The sequence below is a fragment of the Pyxicephalus adspersus genome, chromosome 1 (assembly GCF_032062135.1).
Source record: "Pyxicephalus adspersus chromosome 1, UCB_Pads_2.0, whole genome shotgun sequence".
Taxonomy (NCBI): domain Eukaryota; kingdom Metazoa; phylum Chordata; class Amphibia; order Anura; family Pyxicephalidae; genus Pyxicephalus; species Pyxicephalus adspersus.
The window spans coordinates 95,887,452-95,906,415 of NC_092858.1; the positions used below are offsets into that span (position 1 = coordinate 95,887,452).

The following is an 18,964-nucleotide window of genomic DNA, read 5'->3' on the forward strand; positions in this document are numbered from 1 at the left end:
TTCAAGCTGAACTTCAGACAAAAAAATAAAAGACATAAATAATGCAGTCATGTATTTATTAATTCAACGCATGTTTAAAAATGCAAGTAGTATAAAAATGTTAGTCTGAGTTGGCATTAGAGGCATAAGGAAGCAATCAGTTTATGTGTTGACAAGAGACATGCTAGGAGAAGAGAGCAGAGTGACAGAAAAATGCTATTATGTATGTACGTATGCTACTTCTCCTTCAACGAGTAGTCAAAACTTGAGTTGAATACCCCTGAATTGGATACTACAGAATGACTTACAGGAGTCCTCTTAGCTACAGTTAGGTCCATAAATATTTGGACAGAGACAACTTTTTTCTAATTTTGGTTCTGTACATTACCACAATTTTTCATAATACAGATGAACAATGACCCAAAACATACAGCCAAAGCAACCGAGGAGTTTATTAAAGCAAAGAAGTGGAAAATTCTTGAATGGCCAAGTCAATCACCTGATCAGAACCCAATTGAGCATGCATTTCACTTGTTAAAGACTAAACTTCGGACAGAGAGGCCCACAAATACGCAGCAACTGAAAACCACTGCAGTAAAGGCCTGGCAAAGAATTAAAAAGGACGAAACCCAGCATCTAGTGATGTCCATGAGTTCAAGACTACAGGCTCTCATTGCCAGCAAAGGGTTTTCAACCAAGTATTAGAAATTAACATTTTGTTTTCAGCTTTTTAATTTGTCCAATTACTTTTAAACCCCTGAAACGAAGTGATTATGTAAAAAAAAAAAAAGGCTTTAGTTCCTCACATTTTTATGCAATCTTTTTGTTCAACCCACTGAAATAAAGCTGAAAGTCTGCAGTTCAACTGCATCTGAGTTGTTTCATTTAAAAATAATTGTGGTAATGTACAGAACCAAAATTAGAAAAAAATTGTCTAAATATTTATGGACCTAACTGTAGGTTTTGCCACAATGAATTGGCTCCCACAATAAAGGAATGTGCTGTAAATAAATGCTACCATGTCTTAAAGGTGGCTCGCATTAAAGGTATAAGGGGGCTCGGTGCCCTAATTATTCTAAAGGGTTGGTGTTTTAATGCCTTGTACAGCCCAACAACTATGTCGAGCGTAACCACAGAGTTATCAAATTTTGAAGTAAACCAGCAATTTAGGAAGACCAACTGACCAGAAAGAAAATAATTATTTTGCAAAGATGTGAAAGCTGAATTGTATTCCCAGTAAGATTCCAGAGCTGGTAACACAATATCTGCTGCAAAAGGCTCTGCTTGTGGCTAATTTCCAAATGTGCGTATTAGAGGTACAGAGAACATCTAATGTTAGCTGCAGAGGAGTGTAATCCAAAATGCCACTTGCTAAGACACATCCACCGCAAATGGTAGGACATCCACATAAACCAAAATGTGAAGTCATTATATAGGTAGTATCAGCCTAAAGTCAGAGATCAGTGTTATGGGATCAACTGGGACTTCCCATAAAACACAAACTGTAAAAATATTCCTGCCACTATTTCTGCCTAAACAAAAGACTAACAGGTGAATGTTTAAGGACACACTCAGAGGGGAGTAGGCAGATGTTCAGACTATATCCATCAGTGAGAAAAATGAAATAAACCATATATAACCAGGGCTTTGATAGAGATAGTTGTAACTTACAAACCTCCTTTAAAAATGTAAATTGTGTCCTTGTGTGTGACTGGTGTGACCTATACAGAGGCATATGCACAATTAAAAACAAGAGGTCTGTCCAAGCTTTGTACTGGGGCAGCAAGGTTGTTTTAACATTTGTGGGTATCTTAGTATGGAGGACTTTGGGGGACAAAGGATTTATTTTATCAAAGACCAGAAAGAACAGGCATATCATAGTTGCCTACTATCAAGCACAAGTAATTTTTTAAATCTATTTTCCAATCTAATTTCGTTTTAGATCATATTAGCTAAAGTCATATTATTGTAACATCTCTGTAACTATTGTTTAAAACTACATTTTAAACAATACAAATATTGATACATTTTGTTTTTAAAAATGTTAAAAAGAACATGGGATAAATAGGATAAAAAACAAAGCAATGGCACTATCTGGTGGTCAGTTTATGAACTGCACTTTACACTCAACTGTAATGTACATTATATATTGGTTTGAAAAGAACATCTATTGTTTGTTATTGTTTTTTTTTTTAATTCCTTGCAAATACGTATCGTATCAAATATATTTTCTTAAAACAGAGACAAATCAATAAGCCATATGCAATATTATTTATATTGCATTCACTAATATAGCTAGGAAAATTAAAAAAAGTTTTTTCCCCACTGGGGACAGTCACAAACAGAAAATAAAAACAAAAGCAAGGTTTATTTTTTTTTATAAAAGTAAATTTAGATTGCAATTCGAATTAAAAAAATTGCCATAATAAAATCCCCAAATTAGGTTGATTTTAGATTGGTTTACATTTTATAGGTTTTTACTTAAAACTTGTGACTGTGGCAGTAAAAAAATAACATTTGTTCCTTGTTAGACTGTAGCCCATATGAAAAAAAAAGTATTTAAATCATATTTGTGACAGTGATTTTTATTGTCTTAAGAGCCCACTTGAATACATTGAAACCTCAAATACCTTTAATATAAAATACTGAAAACATGTATATGATAGAGGTAGCCCAGAGCCAATAACCAGAAAAATGTTCAGTATTTTGCAGTAAACACCACCCCTGTTTTTTAATAATATTGGCCTGCTATAAAAGGTGTTCTGAAACAGCTAGAAGGGACTTGAAAGTGCTTGTCTAGTAATGAAAAAAGAAACTTACTCCATATCAATTTAAAAAAAACTGCTATGAAAGTTAAAAAATACAAAGGTAGAATCGTATTTTACAACAGTACTGTTTACATATTGCTTAATCTGTTTTTCAAATGCATCCGCTCTGTGTGTGATAAAATTCTCATTAGCCATTAAAAACTGTCAAAGGGTTACCACCGGATGATATACTGACAACGATAGAAAGGCTTCTTCCCGTCTTAAACTGACAAATCTTTAGGGACCGGTAGCAATATCCACAAAATTGGATTTTTGTTTCTATCAAAAAATTAGAACCCCATGGAAAAGGCTAATAATCAAGAAAATCTGTCTTTTTCACATTCAGCTTCGCGAAATAATGCCACACCAAGCAAAGTATCTGTAAGCAAACAAAAAAATCATAAATACATACAAAACAATAAATAAATATAAATACAACTAGCAGCTAATATCAATCAATGAAAAAAAAAAGTAAAAAAAAGCTAACTCTGTTTCCAGGAGTCCTCCAAGACAGAACATGAGTGAATGAGCTGGGCACCACCTCCAATAGAAACAGGAAAAGCAACAGCAAACAGACATCTGCCAAACTGGTCATTTGTAAACAAGAACCTATAGACATTATCTGAACCAAAACATATAAAACAGAAAAGCTGAAAATATTACAATACAGGATGGGAATGCTGCTAACTTGGAAAACTCCTGGAAGCAGAGTCAGCGGTCAGTCTGACTACAGATTTCCCAAATTGTCTACCAAAACGCACATGGGAGGATAACAGAGAACTTACTAGAATAGAGAGAGACAGAACCTAGCTTTCTCCTAAAAGGCTAACCTCATACGGTAGAGTTGGTCCCAGGTATATTAACCTCTCAGCGTTATATAAACTAAAGCATAAGAGCCTAACCTTTAGTGAAAAGTCTATGTCATATCAGGAAACCATGAGAATATAATTATAATACACCTAACTGCCTCTGTCTGTCAGCCATAAGCCTATTTTAGACAACCTGCAAAATACCTATAGAAAACCTTTATGAAGTCTTGAAGGCAAACTGAACATGTATAGCCTCTCCAGAATAAGAAAGTGATAACTGAGGTATGATTTGCTTGCTTAAAGAAAATAATGATCTACTAAAGAAACAGATGTAATGGAGTCATCGCTGCCTATTACTATTCTGTGTCTGTCTGAACAGTGCACAAAATTCATGGTATTGCGATTGTGGTAATTATGGTAGTATTAAATATTCTGAAGATAATATACCAGCATGTAATATATAGGGCCCAGGTAATACAACAAACATTGAAGTCCATGTCATTATAAAAGTGGTGGTAAAGCGGTGTATTAATAACTGTCTGCTATACTGCCAAAAACAAGTGCCTGACATTTTAAAATGTTGTCCTTGTTGACATAAAGGCTATTGAATTTATGGTACTGTTGAATTTTGTTTTGCTCCCTGGGTGCCCAGCGGGGGAATCCTTCTCACCTTTTGTTTGTCTGACACCCATCAAAGTAACAGAAAAGATGAAAATGTTCTTGTTTCTGTTCTAATAGCTGACCGAAAGGGAGAAGACTGAAACAGGTTTTAAACCTTTCACATTACATAACATTAAAAAGTCTTGACTGGTAAACCTATTCAGTTCCATTATGATAAAAGTCACTGCCCCAAAACGATCATGAGGCCCATGAGTCAAACAACGGTACTTTTTACCAATGGCTTTGGGGACAGACATGTACCTCCATAACAGGTTACCTTTCAGATAAAAATAATATGCACAAAGCCAGGCAATGCTGGCAATGACCAATTTTCAGTGTGAGACACCATGTAAAGATGAGACGAGTATGACAAAAAACTGTTCATGTTGAGCTGTTCCTACAATACCTTCTACCAGCTGTTGTTTTGCTGTGGACTTGTCTTCCAGCTCTGCCCAAGCACGAGGTAAACTTTGTATCTCTGATAAGCGATCAGGATTAACCTGTAAAAGAAGCTTCCGTCTGATGTATCTGACTTTTGACTCAGGAAACTGCTTTCAAAATGTATGGATGTAAAAATGAAGACATCTTAAGAACAACGAAATAAACACATCTAACATTAGAACACCAACATTCTGTTTGTTTTCCATCATCTGTACATATACTAGGAGCCCTAGGTAATGTGCAATAGCTGAATAATAAACTAATAAATTAACCAATGACTAGATAGATGTGGTTTGATTTGAACCAATAATAAAACAATAAACAGTTTTTTTTTTTACATTTTGAGCTGACAAACTTTAGATCTTTATTCGGACAGTGCTTACAAAGAAAAGGTAATTTACTTTAACAAATAACACAAAGGGAGAGGGGTCGCATGGGCCATTACACACGGAAAATGCCATTTTCAGTTGCTAGATGAAAAATTGCCTTTTATAAGTTTGGCATTAGAAGTATAATTAGATTTCTTGAAGTGTTAAACAAAAAAAACAAAAAAACGTTTTTTTTTAACTTTTCATAAATAGGTCTGCACAAAAAAATTGGCATAGTGTATTCACTTTTATGCTGCTCTAATTTAGGAGCCACTGATTAGAACCTCCATAGGAAGTATGTGGCCTGGAACCTTTCTTATTTACACCTTAGAACCTTAGATATCTAAGGTCTTGTATTTATTTGGGAATTGATATACATGGTGTCATCATGGCCTGATTTAAAGTGCTTTCTAAGACCCTAAAAACAAGGTTATGGATATCTGGTCTGGTAAGATTTTTAAGTGATCACCATATACTTAAAGTCAGTAAAAGGAAAACAATCAACAAATGGAATAGATTTCAAACCACTGCTAATTTCTCAAGGACTGACTAACCCAGCAGATCCAAATGCTAAATAACTATATAGAAACAGCCAATGCAGCAAACAAAAGGATACTGGTTTCTATAATACTTCTCTATGTCTTGCAACCATTCCAGCATGTCAGCTACAGAAGGGCTAACAGCTGATCGCTTTAGTGAAGCATCAAGGCCAAGTTTTTCCATATTAAGTTCATAAACATAAAGGACAGCTCCTACCTGGTGACTTACAGCATCTCTCACCTTTTGAACTGAACACCTGTAATTAAAAACATACAGAATTCATTAAAGATACAACATTTGATAACTTTCACAGGAATATTTATTATACCTGTAATTTTAAATGTTTAAACATGACTAAGGATATTCTATTCCAAGCTATTAAGGTTATTGTAATTGTGATCATAGATTCTAGGTGAATCTGTACTCCAAACATTTGTTTCGTTTTTATATCAATGTCTTATTGAGAAGATAGTTACCTTCCTGTGTTAGATACACAATGGGAAGGCAAAGGTTATCACTGGTACTAGTGTCCCTATTGGAAGTTACGTCTTCTGATGACAGCGGTAGCCGTTTAAATTTTCCATCACATTCTGTGATGATGGTAAACAGGACAAAGTAAACCCAGGAGGGACACAACCAGCAATACTGACCTAAACAGTTTTAATCTATCCTCATTATCAAAAGATAAAGCTCTTGCTGAAATATACACATTCATACTTAGCATAAAAGAGCATATTACTGAAAAAGCAATATATGAAACATTTGCAAACAGGCATATAAAATACCTACTGCCCATAGAGATGGCCACAGAGAACAAGGCTCACCCCACAAGACAAATCAGTAATCGTAGTACTGCCTAGAGACCTGTGTAGACTGTGCATGTTTGTGACTTTCTTAAGCTACGTACACATGTCCAATGGTTCTGGGACGATATCGGATGAGAATCCGGCGTGTGTACAGCGCCTGTCGTCCATCATCAGAACGACCATCATGGCGGATCTACGGACGATGAACGATGAACGATCTCAATGCAAGGGAAGGGGGAGAGCATGCAGAAGGGTGCCGCTCCGTCCTTCTCCCCCTTCCCTCTGCATAGAGCAGAACAGTGGCGTATGTACAGAACTCGGTCATGCATCGTGCAATAATAGTCATTGTAAACGATTGTGAAAGGTCCTTTCCAACGACAATATTTGCACGAGTGTATGCAGCTTTAGTATAAGTAAGTGAATATTTAAAGGTATGACCTCTACTCTATGTGACAAAGTCAGTGTTGATTGGCTGCTAAACATGTTTTTTTGCATAAACAAATGCAGGCAGATATTTGCAACTTACATGTTATCATTTAGCTTTTCCAAGGTAAGATCCATGGCAGCCTTGAGTTTAAAGTAAAGTCGATCCTGGAGATCAGTGAATGTACTCAAAGGTGTCTTTTCAAAAGTAACTTTATTGCAAGCCTGCAACTGCTCTGCCAGGTTGCTCAAAGTAACAAGTATGGAATCACACTCCTTTATAGCAAGTTTCCATTCTTCGTGCTGTTTTTCTATAATGTCAAAGCATTGTCTGAAGGATTGATGAACAGAAGCCAATGCAGCAGCCTCTGACATGCTGAGGGAAAAAAAGAGCTCTTACTATAACAAATTTGCATAGTTACAACATTAAGATGGAGTAAAAAACAAAGATAACAAAGAGGCAGCTGAAGGAAGACTGAAGCTACGTACACACTTCCAATGGTTCTTGCCTGATAGGGTCGATATCGGACAAGAATCTGAAGTGTCTACAGCGCGCGTCCTTCATCATCAGAACAACTGTCCTGGCGGATCAAGGGACGATGAACAACAGTAATCCAAATTAAGAGGGAGAGCGTCCAGCGGCGTGCCGCTCCCTCGCTCTCCCCCTCCCCTCTGCATATAGCAGAAAGGTACTGTATGTACAGCACTCGTTCATGCATCGTGCGATAATAGTCGTTGGAAAGGATCATGAAAGATCCTTTCCAAGGACTATTATTGCATGTGTGTATGCGGCTTTAGAAGCACTTTACACCTTTGAATAATCTCATAAAAGTATTATGTTAGCATTCATCATTTTAGCTGTTCAATGCCCTACTAACATAACATGTTGAAGGATACTGCAATGCACTGCCAAAAAAATGTAATCTTTTGATACATTGTGATGGCAGCCCATTTTTTATGATCAGGGCATCTTAATGTACCTACAAAGGTGTATAGGTCACTGTTATGGAAATCACAGGGCATGCATCATAATGCTTCCTATTTTTTTCTGAAGCCATGTGTTCTACCATTATGGTCAGAGGCACATACATAATGAGGAATGAATATGAAATTAAAAGTATTACAATTACATATTACATATAACAAATATAAGTTAAATAAAAAAGGACACATATAATTAGGTCTGTAACTAGAATTATCACAGCAGATTTTAGTTTTGACTCCTCAACTTTCCATTTGGGTGACAACTCTCTTCATCCTGCAGTGTAGTTTTAAAACATCTTAAGCAAAGACAAACAGATTAAAGTCTAACCACAGATAACATCTTTTAAACAGTCACAGTTTTTGGTATGTAAAAAAGGTTTAAACTACATGAAAAAAGGACTCCTTTAAATGCAATCCTGTCCTTTTTTTTTCACAATCATTGTGACTGTCACATTTTCTGTAGACTTTTAGCTGTTGCAGAAATTAAAAAAAAAAAAAAAACCTACTAGCAGCGAGCAATATAAATGCTATGGGGGTAATGCTATTGTTAGATTGTATTGTAGATTATTTTTTAATAATGTACCTATTTAATCCTTGAACCTGTAGTTATTTATTCATCCCACATTAACTTGTTATCCTTCACCTGTTAGATATTACTTTTTTGATTTACGAAACAAACTTTGTAATGCTTTCTGGCTGATAGGTTTCTGAACCTTAACCTGGATAAAACAAAACTTATCATCTCTCCCCACTCCTCTTCTCTATCAAAATCTCCCCCTGACATATTCCTAATTGTTAACACCACTGTTATTTATGCCTCCCCTTAGGGACGTTTCCTTCGCGTCACTTTCAAATCTGCCCTCTCATTTACCCCCCATATTCAGAACATTTCCAGGTCCTGTCACTTTTACCTGTTGAACATTTCTAAAATCTGTCCCTACCTGACCAAACTCTTTGTACATGCTCTTATCATCTCTCGTCTGGACTACTGTAACCTCCTCCTCTCTGGTATTCCACTAACCCAACTCTCAAAGTATTATGAATGCTGCAGCCAGACTCATCCATCCTTCCCACCACTCCTCTTCTGCTGCATCCCTTTGAAGTTCTCTTCATTGGCTTCCATTTCACCTTAGAATCAAATTCAGGCTCCTGTGCTTTGCCTTCAAATCCCTACACAGTTATTGTCCCACTTACATCTCTGACATGGTAAAAAATATTCCCCCAGCTGCTCTCTCTGCTCCTCCAATGATCTACTAATGATGGACGCACGGATACAAGACTTCTCTAGAGCTGCCCCAAGTCTCTGGAATGGTCTTCCTTGTCCCATTCGGCTTGCTCCTACTTTCTGCTTATTTAAAAGAGGACTCAAAACCCATTTTTTCAAACTTGCCTACCCATCTTCTTCTGTTTTCTAAACCGTCACTACTTCCTATCATTACATATCTCCCACCCCCCCTATTGTGTGCTACAAACATTTTATTAAAAGTACCTGAAATGTTGCCTTGCTTTCACTTTCTCTTGCAGTGTGATCCAACCAGCAGCGTGTAGCAGTCAGTGTCCCCTGTGATTCTTTCGTGCAAGGTTAGCAGATCAGGTTCTGTTTAAATTAAAAAGTAGAACGGCTCTTAGTGAAAAATGAATTGTAAAGAGCATTATTTTTATCACATACAGCTCTCCCTCTGGCCAGGATATGATCTATGGATGTCTAACGGCTGCTATCCGCGCTAATGTACCGGTATTATAAAATAGGGGGTTGTGTATTGTTACATATATGGGCTATCAGGCCTTAGGAGGGAGCTTGTATTATATGTCAGGCCAGACTGGAATTCTGCTTTATATTATCACAAAGCATATTTTATGTTTTATTATGTATTCCTAATCCAGAATCCACAGGTCTATAGCATTAGAGGTAATCATTACGCTGCCCCTGTGTATATTATAGTGGTGTGATAGCTTGCACATATCTAACATACAAATCTCTTCCAGTTTACCAACTCACATGGACTATAGAGCACTCAATGACAGTGCGACACACATACAGGACACGTGACACAATGATCCGATCTACGTATGAAGGCAGGACACGTGACGCAATGACAGAGCAATGCGTAGGCCGCGTGATTCCCTCAGTCTGTGCGCACACGGAAGTTGTTATCCAGAGAAAGGAAATGTGTATTTCCCGGCATGCCTTGTCGTTTCCGGAAGTCTAGGCATCTGTGGAGTGCGTTTAATATCAGAGTACGCGGATAGTTGTTTTGTTGGAAGTGCTGTAGGGAGTCTCATACAGTTATGAAGGAGGTAAAGGTGGAAGACAGACACCGAAAGAGGAGGTCCTACAGCCCGGAGAAGGTTTCGGTAAAGAAGGAGCGCATTAGCCCGTCTAGGCCTCAACAGGCTCAGCGGAGCTCTACCTCGGGGAGCAGCGGGGGAGAGTCCCCGCAACCACAGCGGGCGAGGAGCAGGTGAGCCTGTCAATGCGGTGCTGTGCATCATACATGGTATATTCTTGTACTGTCACCATTATTATTATTATTATTATCATCTCTCTGTATTGCAGTGACAGGATGTTTATAAAGTTCTAACAGGCACCTTGCAAAGCCATTACTTTATATAGATGACCTTTAGGCCTTTATATTGCATCTTGCTACTTTAAAACACAAAGCACACATTATAAATCACAGATCATGTTTACAAATGTTTTTTAATAATAATATAGAGGACAGACAAGTCCTATGAGCCACTGCTCCTCCATTCACATTGCTGTCAGCTTTGATCATCACAGAGGAGCCTATGGGTTGTATGGTACATGTCTGGAGGAAGCCTGCCATAATATGAGGCTGCATGAGGAAATATTGCCAGGCCCATCCACACTGCTAATAGCGGTGTGCTACAATAACACATCCCGACACAAGCTATCCTATACACATGGAGGTGTGTGGGGCGATGAAGACTTTTCAGTGTGCTTCTTTGTTGAAGTATTGTTTTCTGTACAGGGATGAACCCAGAAGCTAGGTTAAACCCTGTGATATTCCCCTGTCCTTGTTCTGTCACAGGGCGCTGTAATCTTCTCACAGTCTCTGGCCAGCCAGGCATGCAAGCGTTCATTCAGTGCCGATGTGCCAGGTTTCCGGGCAGCCTACCATGAGCTGCTCATGCGTCCCATCATCGGTCCCATTCTGCTATAGAACCCTCTATCGTTGGGGATTTGTATTGATTACTCATAGAAGATCTAACATTTGAGTTTAAGGTCTATTCAAACTGTGCCACAAACTTAATTGTTAAAATAATTAGCCACCTGTAGTCTATTTATCTTTCTTTATAAATAGTTTTATATATCGGTGTTCTCCCCAGCCCCTTTTAGCTCCATCCGGCACTTTTTTGTGATCACCAGACTATTGGGTCATAATACAGGGGCTGACACCCACCTACAGCTTCTTCCCACCCTGCTTAAAAAATTCATGGGAGAACAAGTCCTTAATCTATTCTAGATCATTGGACTTATATTAAACAAATTTTTCCCATAAGAAAAAAAAGGAAAATGATTAATCCGTTCCCATGAAAAAAAATGCTATTGTTATTGGCATAATATACATTGATGGGGCTGTATGAAATAATTTAAACACTGCTTAATACTAAAGTATGTAAATACAAAAGCAATTAGATGAAATAAATGAAACTGTAACCTCACTTTACCTTGCTGAGAAGAGTTGAGTGCCTACTAGGATGGTGCTGAGAACGGAGGAGGAGGAGATGTTATCTGTATCACAGAGTTATAGCGCGGGTTGTTCACTGAATGGTAGCAACTGGCATACTGACGCTTGTGGGCAGTCATGGCTTTGTCTCGAGAGAGGTAACGAGCAGTGTTGGGACTCATTTTGACCCATACAAGTTCTAGCACAAAGGTTGTACACCAAGCAAATTTTTTTGTGTCCAAACAGGACTTATACCAAGTTGGACTTATTCCAATGCGGACTTATACCGAGGTACCACTGTGTGTGTATATATATTTTAGGGATCACTTCTACATTAGCTTGGCCCACATCATTTGAAGTCAATTCCAAGTGTCAAAGTAATTTTAATAATGTGGTAATCAAGCAGTTAGGATTTGTGACATTTTGGTTAAACCTTATTTTTATGTTTAAGGTCACCAGCTAAAAGGAAAAAGACTTTTGTCAGGAGAAGCAAGTCTCCAAGGAGGAGAAACAGAAGTGATAGCAGAAGTCCACCCCCTGTTCCTGTGAAAATAAAGCAGGTAAATTCAGCATGAAAGCATCTTATTAAAATAAATATGAAATGATGTGTCATACATTATAAATGTGTACCTACCTTTACAACGACATACTTGTCCTACTGAATAATAATGTATTTATTTTTGTATCCAGCATTAATATTGCTTCGCGTTACGGTGTCCAATATTCCAAGCTTTTTATATTTTTAATATCATCTGCTTTTGTTTTTTCCTGGATGTCAAAATATGTGTTAGTGCCACATTTCTTACTGTTTTCAAAGGAAAAAGAAAAATACACTCACAGAAGCCATGATGACAATCAACCCAGAGAGAGGTGGGAAAAGGATGACAGAAGAAACAATCGCAGAGACCAAGCGGGCATCAGAGGTCATCACAACCATTCAAGACCTAGAGGGAGAGATCGAGAGGAGCCGCATTTAAGAGAGCAGAGGGCAGAAAGGGAATTCCACAATGCGAGGAGGAGGGAAAGACGCCAAAGAGAAGAGCAGACAAGAGAGACTGAAGATTCAGAGGCAAACAATAGCGATGCCAATGGACAAGTTAAAGAAAAAGAGAAACCAAACTTTGAACTTTCCGGGGCACTACTTGAAGACACAAATACTTTCAGAGGAGTTGTCATAAAATACAGTGAACCACCAGAAGCACGTATTCCTAAAAAACGGTGGCGCCTGTACCCTTTTAAGAATGATGAAGCTCTTCCTGTCATGTACATTCATCGTCAAAGTGCATACCTAATGGGAAGGCAGAGGCGTATTGCTGATATACCAATTGATCATCCCTCCTGCTCTAAGCAACATGCTGTCCTTCAATATCGGTGAGAGGAGTTCTAATGCTTGTTATTTTATTTCAATACATGTTTTATAAGAGAATGATATGCGTAAGGAGAAATGAAATCATTACACTTAGCATAAACAAAGTAACAGACCAGTAAAGCAATTCACAGGAAGCGCATTAGAAGGCATTATATTGCAGATTACCCGTATATAAGAAAACATACAGAAAACCAGAAGGAGCATAAAGGTTAGTAGTAGGGGGAGGGAGGAGACAACAGTGGGCTGGGGGGGGGTTGAGAGTCCACATAAGGAATCGGGAAGGTCCTGAATCGAAGAGTAATAATCCATGGGTTCCATGTTAGTTAGAAGTAATAGGGAGTTCTTCGTTCTTAGGTAATAGGAAGGTAGTTCTCTGCACTGTACAGAAATACCACTTTACCAGTGTACTGTTATATAATTACACAGGGTTTGTGCAACTCAAGTAAACCTTCTGTGTCAGTATGGTGTGCTGCTATACAGACGGTATACAGATGGTATCTGGTGCCTGGTCCAGTAGAGGTCCATGTGCATTAAAATGTGTTCTGAAGTTTGTTCCTTTTATGAAGCCACTAATTTGTTTGCAACCTTTTATTCATACAGGAGTTTATGATATATACAGACTTGGCTATCAAATGGACCGTGGATGGAGTGTCTTTCACAGAATGTGGCACTACATTCTGCAAAGTTCTTCTGTTGGCTTAACCCATTTATTCTCTGAATGGAAAAATAGCCCTACTGATTATTGTTCCCCCTAGCCCCTTCTAGCCAAGTGTGTCGCTTGGCACTTTTCAAAAGCTGTCTGGCTGTCATCAAGCTAGGCTGGGATTTTTTTTTAGAGAGAGCCATCAATGAGAGTTTGGTTATTCTGCCTTCTCTGCTGGGAGGTGCAGGAGATCTACACTTTTTCTTTCTTTTGAGCACCTATCTGAAAACATTTCTTTGGAGAACACGTACTGTAATCTTAAAGAAAAGGCTATTTCAATTGATAGATGAAAGTGTACCTCAAATAATGCATTTGATACTGTAATAAATGCTTAAAGATAATCTACTTTGCTAAGAGGTACAATGAAAATGTAGGATAATTATATTTGCTTTTTCTCTTTAGGATGGTTGCATTTACTCGCTCTGATGGAACTACAGGGAGAAGAGTCAGGCCTTACATTATTGACCTAGGATCAGGGAATGGCACTTACTTAAATAACCAGAGAATCGAGCCGCAACGATACTACGAGCTGAAAGAAAAAGATGTTCTTAAATTTGGATTTAGCAGCAGGGAATATGTTGTTTTGCATGAGTTTTCAGATACATCCGAAGTGGACAAACCACAAGATGACGATGAAGAAGATGAGGGTACAGATGGTGAGCAAACTGCAGATTGAGACATCATAACAAAAAGTGGTTTAATCTAATTTTTTCCCCCCATAAGAAACAGAAAAGTAATCCCTGTCATATGATGACAGCCTGTAAAGAACATTGTAAAAAAACAAAAAAAAAATCTTTTCTCCAGAGGACTATATAAATGTAAATAAGTTTTAATTGTAAGAAAGTGAACTGATTTCGTTGTAATATCCTCAGCATTTTTGAAATATGACTTTTATTTAAAACACATTGGACACTTTATTAAACAAAACTATTGTAATCACTTATAAGAAGATGCTTTGAAGATTATTTTTTTTCTTTTGGCTACGGTGCTGATGCTGCCTGAGTTGATATTTCATTTAGGTTTTATATATAAATAATTATCAATTCCAGCGCTGGTGTACTAAGACTGCAACTCCCCACCAAGGATTGTTAATTGGGCAAACAAGGGTCCACAAACACTGTGAAGGTTAAGGCAAAGCCTTTATGTCTGAGGTTACTTTCAGTGTCTTCCGGACCAAAACCTAGCAGTTTAGGCCTAAACTGAGGATGATTTAAACAAATTCTGTTACATTGGTCTACAATAAATGTAAATCCCATTTGCAATCCTTTACCCAGTCTTTGTAATGAAAGTAAATCTTATGAGGCCGAATCCATGCTATGAACATAAAGTGTTCTAACATCTTTCATGCTATGAACAACAGTCTAGTCCAATCTAAAAATGGCAGTTTTTACATGCATACAGGAAGTGTAGCCTACCTACTCTACAAAAGTTTGTCCAAACCGCCCCTTATTGCATTGAAGGCAGCACGGTGGTTCAGAGGTAAGTGCTCTGGCCTTTGCAGTGCTAGGTCCCAGGTCAATCCCAGCCAGGAGTTTGCAGGTTTTCCCTGTTTTTCGTGGGTTTCCTCTGAGTACGCCGGTTTTCGTCCCACATCCCAAAAACACGCAGTTAGGTTAATTGTCTGCCCCCCAAAATTGACCTTGGACTGTATTAAAGACATATGACTGAGGTAGGGATATTAGATTGTGAGCCCCTTTGAGGGACAGTTAGTGACACGACTATGGACTTTGTATAGCACTGTGTAATATGATTGGGCTATATAAATACTGTATAATTATAATAATTGAAAAAATTAAATACAATTTGTAAAACAGGATTTTGAGGCTGGATACATGGTATTTCAGAGATTTCAGGTAGAAGAAAATGGTGAAATGTATACATTTTTAATTGTTGCAGTTGCTGAAAAACAATTAATTACTCACTAATTATTTTCAAATTTTGCCTAAAAGAGTGCTCAGAAGATAACTTTTTCTTTGGTATACATTTTAAAATGATATAATATTAGTTTGTCCTTAGGGGTCAGGGGTTCCTTTTAACATTTTAAGCACTAGCAATTTAACTTTGAAAGTGGATTTCTTTAGATAGCGCACAAAACTGGCACATCACCTCGTAGCAAAACTGGGACCATTAACTAGCTTACAAACGGGTTGTTGCTATTCCTATTCAAAAACCCTGCATGATTTGAGAACTGTCATGTATCACCTTTTATACAAAAAAAAACAGCAGCCCAACCTCTTCATATTGTATATTCTGAATAGCCAACAGGCAGCACTTAGGTGTGCTGTATTGTAGAACATTTACAATGTTAGGTTAAAATTGTACATATTTTCTAATTATTACTGTCCTGTAAAATAATTTTTCCTAACCAGGTAAAGGGTTGTGTTATTCACAGAAAATATACTATATGTGTTACTCTGGCACCACTTGAACTAATGTTGTCTTCATATTTATATGAAATGTTTTGACTATTGTAAATATCAGGAAGAAGAAACCTACTCCCAACACCTGCAACAAATGATCCTTGTTTGGCACCTCATCTAAAATCTTTGCCCACAGTCTGTTTTAATCACACAATTTTTTGCTGTGTGTCTACAGAACATTCTTTTCCTTCATAATGAGTATGTTAAACATTGACTGGCTTGGCCAATGAAATGTGCTGTGGCAAATACTTGTTGCTGCCAGAACTTCAGGGTTAATTTTGGTTTTACCAAAATATCATATAAGCACAATATTTTCATACATATAAATATATTTTTTTAATAGTGGTGTTTATCTGCCAAAAGATGACTTTTTATTATAAAAAAAAAATAAATAAATAAATTGGCAGTGTCTATCTAGTTGGTTTAGCTTTTGTGTTCGTACTGTAAAATAAACTGCTGAAACTTTAAACCTGAAGTACATTTATATGGTCTTTTCGTTCACTGACTGCTTTTTTTCTGCTTTCCGCTGGAGATCCTATATTTGCTTATAAAAAGCTCTCCAAGACTAGAGAGCATAGACTACTATGGGGGAACTTGGTTGATCCAGCAAACCTGGAATGGATCTGGTCCATAACTGAAAATATTGCCAACAAATAGCAAAGGATTTTTAGGAAATACATTTTAGGTTTGCTGAATCGTCCCAGCTCACTCATGAAAGTCTATCTTCTCCAATCGTTGCAAGCTTTAATAAATCGGGTCCATTGTACTGGCATATTTTGTTTTACTACTTTAGGCGTCACAAGGTCACATATGATCCTCTCACTGGTTAAATTCAGAGATGAAAGAACTGTAGTACAGTTTGCACACACATTTGTCCCATGAATCTATCCACAACTTTTATACACTGTTTGGATCCACTTAGCAACCTGGTTGGTAATAGAAATTTTCTTGTTCAGTTTTTGGTTTTGTTGGGCTTTAAAGTGTGGTACTATAGACAAATGTAAAAGAACAAGCAGGGGGGCGCAGGACAAGTCCTGTCACATACCCCCTGTGTTCCTAATTTACTGTGTGTGTGGTGTGTTCTTTCTGATGTTGATGTAGATGTGTTCTCTCCTTGTCATAGCATAATACAAAGCAAATTTCCAGGCTCACAAATTGTCTAGTACCATAAGGAATAACCAGGTTTTTATATAAAAACATGTCCATTATAGATGTAATTAATTCATGAGTACTGGATGAAAAAAAACAGTATGTGGTATGACGACTTCTACTTGCAGAGAGGAGATCTGAGTTAGCGCCAACCCGGTAACAGAACCACCCCACACAAAGTGAATGGTTAAGTATTACAATTTTTTTTTTTTTTTTTTTTTTTTAAAGCTCCAGTTTATATATGTTATTACACAGGAATTGCCCAACAGTACAGAACACTTTTGAGTCCTCCTCAACCAGCCTCCTGTATTGGCCCCAGCTCCCCCCATGAAAAAAATCTTGCTTAGAACACTCTGAGGCCATGTGTGAAGTTAAGAGATATACAAGAATTTGCAATCATTAGCAGAAAAACTATCCGTCTAAAAATTAAGGAGGCGTATTAACCTCCTGGGCGGTAAGCCTGAGTGTGGCTCACAGAAAAAAAATCCTGCTGAAAGCGGTAAAGCTAAAAAAATAAACACCTGGTCCCCTCGGCGCCCTCTAGTGTCCTGCCCTCCTCTGGCGGAGTTCTCTTCATCGATCTGTCACTTGGCGAGTGCATTGACGTTCCCTGTGAGTTCCGGATGATGTTATGCAAGCGGCCGTCGCTAGGGGTGCGGCAGGATTTCAAATTATTTTGTATTGCATTCAATACAAAATAACTTGAATGCAATAGACTGGATTTATATGTCTAAAAGAGGTACATTGTCCTTCATGAAATTTATTTTTCAGTATACAGTTAGGTCCATAAATATTTGGACAGATTCTAATTTTGGTTCTGTACATTACCACAATTATTTTTAAATGAAACAGCTCCGATGCAGTTGAATTGCAGACTTTCAGCTTTAATTCAGTGGGTTAAACAAAAAGATTGCATACAAATGTGAGGAATTAAAGCCTTTTTTTTTTAACACAATCACTTCATTTCAGGGGCTTAAAAGTAATTGGACAAATTAAAAGCTAAAAACAAAATGTTCATTTCTAATACTTGGTTGAAAACCCCTTGCTGGCAATGACAGCCTGTAGTCTTGAACTCAGGGACATCACCAGATGCTGGGTTTGCTCCTTTGTAATGCTTTGCCAGGCCTTTACTGCAGCGGCTTTCGGTTGCTGTTTGTTTGTTGCCTTTCTGTCCGAAGTTTAGTCTTCAGCAAGTGAAATGCATGCTCAATTGGGTTCAGATCAGGTGACTGACTTGCCATTCAGGAATATTCCACTTCTTTGCTTTAATAAACTCCTGGGTTGCTTTGGCTGTATGTTTGGGTCATTGTCCATCTGTACTATGAAAAAAGGCTTTAGTTCCTCACATTTTTATGCAATCTTTTTGTTCAACCCACTGAATTAAAGCTGAAAGTCTGCAATTCAACTGCATCTGAGTTGTTTTGTTTAAAATTAATTGGTAATGTATAGAACCAAAAAATTGTCTCTGTCCAAATATTTATGGACCTAACTGTAATAAAATAGTACATCGGTTTATTTCTATCTGGATTTATATGCCTTAAAGCGGTACATTGTCTTTCATGAAAATTTATTTTACAGTATAATATATTAGTATGAGTATAATAAAGTTTGAAACACAAAATCATGTCAAAGTATAATAAAGTTTAAAACACAAAATCGTGTCAATCGTGTTAAATATCTGCAGATGAGCAGATTTGCAGTTGTGCAGCATCCTACAAAACTAAGTACACTCTCATTAGATAAGTAAGTGTATTTTTCTTTTACATATGAAATCTACTATAAATTGATTATTATTTTTCTCAAATTCAATAACT

General features: G+C 37.4%; 2 protein-coding genes across 2 annotated transcripts; one reads left to right on the plus strand and one right to left on the minus strand.

The window, feature by feature from the left end:
• Positions 1 to 2,186: 2,186 nt before the first annotated feature.
• AIRIM (AFG2 interacting ribosome maturation factor) lies at positions 2,187 to 9,957 on the minus strand. The gene is made up of 6 exons (XM_072419676.1): positions 9,817 to 9,957; positions 9,307 to 9,414; positions 6,937 to 7,209; positions 5,681 to 5,860; positions 4,662 to 4,783; positions 2,187 to 3,165 (listed from the first exon to the last, which is right to left on the minus strand). Exons 3-6 carry the CDS (start codon positions 7,206 to 7,208, stop codon positions 3,104 to 3,106), a joined length of 636 nt encoding a protein of 211 aa, XP_072275777.1. The 5' UTR covers position 7,209; positions 9,307 to 9,414; positions 9,817 to 9,957; the 3' UTR covers positions 2,187 to 3,103.
• A 23-nt stretch (positions 9,958 to 9,980) lies between these two features.
• On the plus strand, positions 9,981 to 16,476 carry SNIP1 (Smad nuclear interacting protein 1). The gene is made up of 4 exons (XM_072419667.1): positions 9,981 to 10,279; positions 11,961 to 12,069; positions 12,327 to 12,880; positions 13,984 to 16,476. The coding sequence occupies exons 1-4, from the start codon at positions 10,107 to 10,109 to the stop codon at positions 14,255 to 14,257; spliced, it is 1,110 nt and encodes a 369-aa protein (XP_072275768.1). The 5' UTR covers positions 9,981 to 10,106; the 3' UTR covers positions 14,258 to 16,476.
• The last annotated feature ends 2,488 nt before the right edge of the window (positions 16,477 to 18,964 follow it).